This window comes from Amblyomma americanum, chromosome 2 (genome assembly GCF_052857255.1).
Source record: "Amblyomma americanum isolate KBUSLIRL-KWMA chromosome 2, ASM5285725v1, whole genome shotgun sequence".
Lineage (NCBI taxonomy): Eukaryota > Metazoa > Arthropoda > Arachnida > Ixodida > Ixodidae > Amblyomma > Amblyomma americanum.
The window spans coordinates 176,238,999-176,248,031 of NC_135498.1; the positions used below are offsets into that span (position 1 = coordinate 176,238,999).

At 43.7% G+C, this 9,033-nt stretch overlaps 1 protein-coding gene across 1 annotated transcript; it reads right to left on the reverse strand.

Annotated features, from left to right (window-relative positions):
* Nucleotides 1-1,645: 1,645 nt before the first annotated feature.
* Nucleotides 1,646-8,764, reverse strand: LOC144122011 (uncharacterized). The gene is made up of 2 exons (XM_077655516.1): nt 8,723-8,764; nt 1,646-4,602 (listed from the first exon to the last, which is right to left on the reverse strand). Exons 1-2 carry the CDS (start codon nt 8,732-8,734, stop codon nt 4,045-4,047), a joined length of 570 nt encoding a protein of 189 aa, XP_077511642.1. The 5' UTR covers nt 8,735-8,764; the 3' UTR covers nt 1,646-4,044.
* Between the last annotated feature and the right edge of the window lie 269 nt (nt 8,765-9,033).

A 9,033-nucleotide genomic window follows, 5' to 3' on the forward strand; every position in this document is an offset into this window, starting at 1 on the left:
GCAAAGAGACCGCACTCCCATAAGGACCAGCGGCCCAATTGACTGTAGCGCGCAAAGCTGCGTGAAGAGATACTAGGGCGTTACTTCTTATTTCGGTTTTAAGCGCGCGCAGTTTGAATAGTAGCACGTGCTACCTTTGCATCCGCATTTTGGCACCGTATTGTTTCGTGGTGTTATTTATTGTTTATGCCTGAAAACTTTTTGTCTAATAAAATTATGTTGCAAGTGGTCTTCCCAGCCATCAGCGCAGGTTTGTCACAACCCTTGTCTGAAAGCGCCATTCCAGGAGACGAGGCATAAGATGTCCTGGAATGAAATTTTATTTCGCTCATTATAAAACAAAAACAAATGGGCACAGTTGGCATCGCCATTTAGCACATCATTAATCTCGTTCCGGGCTTCTTGTGGATCATTTCTTACGGCATCACGGCACACAGCAGTGCTGTCGCTCCTACCGGGCAGAGCCAGCTGAAAACTGTAAATTACGAGCACTTGTCATTATGATACACCATATACGAAAACAGCGCGAGCAGGCAGAATGCGTGCAAGCGGGGAAGCGACAAAATTACGAACATAGACATCTTCCTTTTAGAAACACCACATGTGGAGCATTGATGCCCACATACAAAACTATACACGATGAAAACATCGCCGAATAATTTTCAAGCATTCCTGTATTTCCCTCTGCTATTCCCCGCCCCCTCAAGACCACACACACAGCCGACTGCGCGTTTTGTTTGAACAAAATTTGATGCTGGGACCCCACAACACGGACTTCCAGACTGACATCTTCAGAGTGCCTCGTGTTCGGACTGAGGACAAATGCGCGGGTGCAAATCTCGATTTGAGTAGCGCAGACGACAGACTTTTAGACACTTATGTTTCTGGTTTTCGAGCTTTTAGTTTTATGCATTGCCTTTATTCCGCCAGTTTTGAAAAGCGCACTCACGTGCGTCACTAAAATAACGCTCACCTTAGGGGCGTTTGCCTGTTTTTTCATGCTAACCTCATTTTGCCACCCCCTCTCTTCCTGAACAGTTTATTGAGGCATAAGTCTTACTTGCCCTGCTGAGCACAAACCCGTGTGTGTGTGTGTGTGTGTGTGTGTGTGTGTGTGTGTGTGTGTGTGTGTGTGTGTACGTATGTGCGCGCGTGCATGTGTGTGCGAGTGTGCGCGTGTGTGTGTGTGTGTGTGTGCGTGTGCGTGCGTGCGCGCGTGTGTGTGTGTGTGTGTGTGTGTGTGTGTGTGTGTGTGTGTGTGTGTGTGTGTGTGTGTGTGTGTGTGTGTGTGTGTGTGTGTGTGTGTGTGTGTGTGTGTGTGTGTGTGTGTGTGTGTGTGTGTGTGTGTGTGTGTGTGTGTGTGTGTGTGTGTGTGTGTGTGTGTGTGTGTGTGTGTGTGTGTGTGTGTGTGTGTGTGTGTGTGTGTGTGTGTGTGTGTGTGTGTGTGTGTGTGTGTGTGTGTGTGTGTGTGTGTGTGTGTGTGTGTGTGTGTGTGTGTGTGTGTGTGTGTGTGTGTGTGTGTGTGTGTGTGTGTGTGTGTGTGTGTGTGTGTGTGTGTGTGTGTGTGTGTGTGTGTGTGTGTGTGTGTGTGTGTGTGTGTGTGTGTGTGTGTGTGTGTGTGTGTGTGTGTGTGTGTGTGTGTGTGTGTGTGTGTGTGTGTGTGTGTGTGTTGTTCGGACTGTACCTAGAAAAGAGGGCGTCGTGATGCCACCTGGCCGGTGGCGGTAAAAATAATGACTCGTCACGCGAGGTTGCTCGGGAACCGATGGCAGTACCTGCCATCACAGGGCAGTGACACGCCGCTGAAATGCTGCACTAGTGCCCCCGGAGTGGTATGAGGGCTTCTAGGAATCCATGGATTCAAGGCTGACAGTGATACCATGAGGTTGACATTGAATGCAACCTGATACGGCAGCTGGTGGGGGAGGGCGGCGACTGGCTTCATGAAGTTACCGCGCAGGTCAGAATGGGTGCGGCGTTGCGCCGACGGTTACGTAGAGCCATGCAGAGGTAGAACTACCACCTGCGTGGGGGCATCCGGTCACATCATTTCGCAGCACGCGGCGGCTGCGTTCATGAAATGAGCGGGCGGGTTAGCATCTTCTTACACGTAAGCAATCTTAAGTGTCTTTGCCGACTTCTTAAAAATGAAATCATGTGTTATTGGAGCCATAAAAAAACAAACAGCGCGTCGCAGTAAGCGTCAAAGCGAAACTACCCGCGTCGAAACAGCAGGCACGCCATGCGGACTCTTCGCTAACTGCGTAGAATGTGACACCGACCTGCTCGGCCAGCGTGCTCAGCCTAAATTTCGTGCAATGCAGCGTAGTCTGGGAAAAGAAAACATTTCTAACGTTGGCATTGTGAAGGACAGCAGGACTGGATTGTTGATCAGCAGCAGGGACGCGTACACACTGAGACACTGAAGCTCTGCCTTTAGAGTTATGACGCGACAGAAGTTTGTCTTGCCCACGCAGACATGTACACTGTTTTCTCTTCCACAATAGTAATGATTATGTGAAAGACTGTTACACCTGCATGTAAAGTCCCGCTTTAACAAAGCCGTACGAATGTGCCTGCGTGGCTCAGCGGTAGCGTGCTTGTAAGAGCCATCTTTACGACAAATCCCGATTGTTCTGCGATAAACGGAACGCCGGCGGCAATGCCGGCACCGGCTTTTTTCCAGAACGGGGCCCTTGCGCTGTCGCATACAACAGATAATACCGAAAACTCACTTGCGTTGGTTAAATCTGTTGCGGTAGGCGGCTGACACGATTTGTGCTCGGAGACACGTACTGGAGTGGCGCCATTCTTTGATTCGAGGGTTCGCTAGTTCCCTTGGCCGCGTGACGTATTTCTTGAGGCCAAGTTTTTCGAGTGCCCGCTCTTTACCAATTTTTCTCTATGGCTATACTTTCCACGAAAATAAGGTCCCCAACGCGACTGAAAGTTCGTATTTAAGACTGGTGAACACTACTTTCTTTTTAGACAAGCCTTTTTTGTTTTGACGGTATCACCTGCACCCTGCCACCCACATTCAGATTGCAGCTATTTTGCATACGTGGTCATCTACGTGTATAAGTGCGTTAGAGCAGAGCTTTCAACGTTAACACATTTTTCTTTCACCTCTGGAAATGCTAGTACGGCGGTGCCTTAAAGCCGTAGCTCACCAGCATAGAGGCCGAATAGCCGCTGAAAATGATGGGCCGTACCCCACAGAACAGCGTTAGAAAGCAGATTCCTCAGTCGCAATGAAAGAGTTTATCTATCTTATTTTAGACCAAGTATTTATCGTCTGGCTCTTTATCTGAGGAAGGATACTGCGCCCAGAAATGTAGGGACTAGCGGTCAATTCTGCTCCATACACCCGACGATACAAGTTGCAGGGGCCCACTTTTCTTCAATGGGAAACAAATGCTCTTTGCAGTTCCTACCATACTAAACGACAAGCAGACCGTTGTATACATATATTTCGATATTTCGTTGTATACCATCGCACAATGATGCAAATGTTCATACCTTGTCGCCTACTCCCGAGGGCGACGACGCTCGGTATCACACTACTAGCTAACGCTTTTGCAGAAGAGTGCAGTTTATAAACCTTACTTATTCAGAATTACGACTTTTTTAGTATACGCGAAAAATATTTAAAAAAGCGTGCTACCAACATCAGAGGCAGAAGAGATTTTATTTTCAGTGAAATAGGCAGCCTTAGAATACTATGCTAGAATGTGAACGAGCGACAACATTGCGGCGTGCTGTCACACGAGGAATATCGCACTATAGATATTAAGGAGACCTTCGAGTATAGTCAGATACTTTTACACTGTAGTAATACAGTTCTGAGTGCGAATTTGTCATCACCTCAAGGTGACACTTCCGGGAAATTGGCTTTTTCATCAACATGAAAGTGCCACCGACAAATCGTCAACATTTCCTACAGGAGCGTCGTTGTACTTCGGTGGCACATAATCACATACTTCCACTAGCATTAATTAGAACACAACCTTGGGCTCTCTGTACTGTAGCATGCACATTCTTCAATCAACCCTTGTAGCCATAGCCACCGTATTTCCCATATCCACCGTAGCCCAAACCGCCGAGGCCGTATCCTCCGCCCAGGCCGTATCCTCCACCGAGGCCGTATCCTCCACCGAGGCCGTATCCACCGCCGATGCCGTATCCTCCTCCGAGACCATATCCTCCGCCGACGCCGTATCCTCCTCCGAGACCAGAGTGAGCAAGGAGGGCTCCACCACCGCTGACCTTGTTGACGTGGTGCACAGACCTCACAAGGAAGGCAGGTCCAGCCACGGCCTTAGCAAAACCGGGTCCTCCACTCAGAAGAGCCACGCTGCTTCCGATGCCCACGCCGCCGACGCCTCCTAAGCCTCCTACACCACCCACACCACCTACACCACCCGAACCTCCCAAGCCGCCAAGCCCACCGTATCCCAGGCCACCGTAACCCAGGCCGCCGTAACCAAGGCCTCCGTAGCCAAGGCCTCCGTATCCGAGGCCTCCATAGCCGAGTCCACCGTAGCCAACCTTTGGAACAGCCGTGGCAGTGGCCAGGACCAGGAGGAGGACGAGAGGCGTCACCTGTGATAGATTAACAAGAAACAGGTGAGGCAACATTCTAGAGCATCAGAATGATTGCCATACAGTATGAATTTCTTATAGCCGGTTTTTTCTGTGCAAAAAAACGAGATATTAGGCCTACCGTGAACCATCGTGTTTGCTCGTAGCTTAGGCAGAAAAGAAATCGGTAATCTGAGTCTAAAATTCTATTGGAATTTGTGTTCTTCCTCAATGAACACGGAACAAAAATGGAATAAAAAATATGTCCTAGTGAAATCTTCACGCATTAACGCGGAAGTGTTGAAGCTCCAGTTCTGCAGAAAGGTCCGGCGATGGAGTTTGTGTAGCATGAATGTAGCGTAAAACTGAACACTAAAAGTTTTAGTTTGCTTCTTTACCGTCCAATATGCCGGTAACTGAAATCCATTGGTTCATTTTAGGAGACTAGACATTGTCAGGAGTTTCAATGCATCTCTCTTCCCGCTGATTTCACAATTGTTATTTAAAATTAGCTTTGCCAATTAATTTTTGACGTGTCTGCACCCATTCCCTAAAATAGATTGTGGCCCTGTCAAAAATGCGAAAAATACATTTAAAAACGTGTTTCTGCATTCTTTTATACGCCACCTAACCGTTTATTAAAACAGCAACATCAACGTTCTTTTAAAATATGAATTGAGCACGTTAAAGATCCCCAGGTGGTCTAAATTATTCCGGAGCCATTCACTACAGCACCTCTTTATTCCTTTATTCTTTAACTTTCTCCTTTATCCCTTCCTTTACGGCGCGGTTCAGGTGTCTAACGATATATGAGACAGACACTGAGCCATTTCCTTTTCCCCAAAACCAATAATAATAATAATAATAATAATAATAATAATAATAATAATAATAATAATAATAATAATAATAATAATAATAATAATAATAATAATAATAATAATAATAATAATAATAATAATAATAATAATAATAATAATAATAATTACTATTATATTATATTATTATTATTATTATTATTATTATTATTATTATTATTATTATTATTATTATTATTATTATTATTATTATTATTATTATTATTATTATTAATATTATTATTATTATTATTATTATTATTATTATTATTATTATTATTATTATTATTATTATTAGCATCGAATGTGCAATATAGTATACAAATTTACGGAATGTACTACACGCACAACGCTCGCTTCAAAGCCTCCATAGCACTACTGCGTCCGAAAGCCTTGATTTAGGCTTTTAACCTGGCAGCCTAATAACCGAATCTCACATGGGGCCACACCGCCATGATTTCGGCGGGAAACATCTGGACACCACATTTGCGGTGAGCTCTAGCAAGGGCATAATAATTGCTAATCTGCGGTAACCATATCCTTTTTTCATCTCTTACCTGTGCTCTGCATGGCTAGACCCTGCCAAATGGATTCTTCTGTGTAATAAGGACACAGCACACTACTAATACAGCACACACAGCACACCACAGCACAGTAATAAGCACAGCGTCACGAACTACCAGCGGAACCGTCCAGGCACAGATCAGAGAGCGCGTTCAGTCCGGAGCACGCACGAGCGACCGAGCGTTCGGCGCTCGAGCTTCGGAGTGTTCGGCGCTTCTCGTCGTCTTCTTCGTTGAGCGGCAGCCTCTGAAGATTCTAAAGCCCGTGTCCAGTCTTACATCTGCTTTATTTCTCTCAGTATATCAACAAGCTCATTTCCTTTTCTCAACCTACCCAGCTCGCTCTTTACTTTAGCTTCATCTTATCATTTAGCTTTCGATTCATCACTGAATTCTCGTCAATTTACTTTCATGACTTTCGATAAACTGCAGGTTTCCACCGCGCAGGTTAATAGCTAAAAATGCAACAAATAAAATTTCCTTTGCGAAGATATCGCCAACAACGTCTTCGGATTAGCTAAAAAATTAACACCAACCAATCCTTAATGTCATTGTAACTTCATTCTGATGGTGCGGAGTCAGGAGCTCGAATACTTCCTTCTAAGGAATTGTTTTTCTAAGCCTGTTTATTTATAATTGACTTCTGTATATTAATTACAATGCCCAGAGTTTGCTTTGAGTGTTTTTCTAGGATTACAAGCTATTATTCTTTGTCTGAGTTCTTTACCCGAATTGTGTCTTCAGTAAACCGAAATCTACAGAGCTTTCAATAGATGTTCGGTTAATTTACGCAGACTAATGGAGCACATAGGTGACAGGACAGGGGCCTAACTACCTCTTTAATGACGACACTTGAAACAAAACAATCTTTCTAGAAGCTTCCCGGGTTAATGCGACTTAATTTAAGGTCTACGTTTCGCCGGTAGCCTGTCATGTGTATGCTTTCTAAGTCAATGTCAAGTAAACTCATATTGATCTCAAATATTATGTACCAACTATCGCTTTAGGGTCTTACTCTCATTCATTCCTTATTTATTTGCCATTCTCACGGTTGGACAACGAAGAGGTAAAAGCTGCATGCGAGCAGCTTGAGGAGCCTTCGACACCCGTAAATACACACACTCTATGGAGCAGTTTCACAAAGCGACATATCATAAGGGGTGTAATGTAATGAAATAAAAGAAATATATACAACGCAAAAATAAAAAGGACGTGATTGCTTAACAAAACATGAATAATAATGCAGCATGAAATATGTAGCCCAAGGTATGTAGGAAATTGTGGAATATACTGATTAGAGGTAAAATTTCATAAGCAACTTGGATTCTCACAGAGTTTGGTTGAGAATTTCAATGACTCTACTGTGGAAACTATTTAGAAGTTTGGGTAGGCAACACTGAGAAATTTCATCACCATAATTAGTTCAGAACTTGGCAAGTTTCGAAAGGTCTGTGATGAGTTAGTGGTGTTGGTGCAGACTGTACAAATTTGTTATTTCAGTGAATATCATGCAGTGTCTTTGAGAACTAAAACAAAATTGTTTTAATACTCTTTAATTGTATATTTGCTGACTTTAAAGACCATATTTGAGAAAGATAGGTCCAGTGCGTTCTATGTAGAGTCGGTTTTCAATAATACGCAACATTTTTTTTTTGCAATAATAGAAATTTGTTTATATCAATACTTTTTTCGAGATCCATACAAATGACAGTACTGTGTGTGAGCGGAAATAATGTGTTCTGAATTAAAGATTTACTGACGCAAGAAAAATATACCTATTCCTACTTAACAGCCCTAAAGTGCGACTATGTGTTTCAGCAACAAAATTAACTTGATTATCCCACAATAGATGGTAGTAAAAATACACGCCAAAGATCTTAATAGTATTGTGAAGATGGGCATTAGTCCAGCCGCACTGCCATCACTCCGAGCGAGACCCTGCTCAGGCTGATTGACGGCGGACCACCACTGCTTCGCCGCTTCTTCCATCGACGTCGCCGTTACGTGTAGATCTGTTGGAATATGTGTACCTTTAGTATGAAAAATAACTGTCCTTGGCTTACAGCTCATGTAAGCATGAAGTAACATATATATATATATATATATATATATATATATATATATATATATATATATATATATATATATATATATATATATATATAGCATTGTGCTCTGGTGCCATTATTGTTACGAGTGATTGATTACCTCTGCTGAAGACAATGTGATACGTTTTTGCTAAATTCGTATCTGGTCATGTTTGGAAGAGGAATGTAGTCGGCAAATAACATATTCAACTGCCGGCACGAGACAAATTTTAAAATCGAAAGAGGCTTTAGTATAGGGTCTAAGCGCTGGGCTTTCTGATCAGGAAAGTGCCCCAAGATTTGGGACAAAAAAATGAAGCTGGACTCAATAATCCTTAGCCCGCCAGCACGTGACGTCTCTCACAACACAAAGAGAGCAGACAAGAAAGTAGGCGCTTCAAGGAAGCATACTAATTTTCTTCAAATGTATGAAATCACAGCAGAAAAGACGGTTAGAAATCATGAGTGAGGGGGCAACAGCGCTAGTATAGCGCCAGCAGAGATGCATGTTTTGCAGAGGCAAGGATTATTTTCCACTATAAACGTACTTCTTAAAATGGGCAGTCCCAAATGCAGTTCTGCGCATAATATTGTTTCATGGTAAGGAAACGCTTTTAGGCGCCAGTCGACTTACCAGAGCGTACATCTTTGGTGTTGAGTCACAGAGTACTGCACGAAAGGTAGTGCATGAATAGTGGCGCCCGGGTTTATATACACCTCAGAACCAGCTTAATCGGAAAGGAACAAGGACGCGCAACAGGTTAGGTTAACGGAACTGCAGTGTATAAGAACAAAAGAAACGCGTATTGCGGACTAAGAGATGCGTACTTTATCGTTACAGGACGGACGCGGGAGAAAACAATCTATCCAGCTTTCGCTGATGTCGCTAGGAGAGCACTTTCCCGAGAATGCGCAATGCCTACGTCTGATCGAGACTGCGATGGA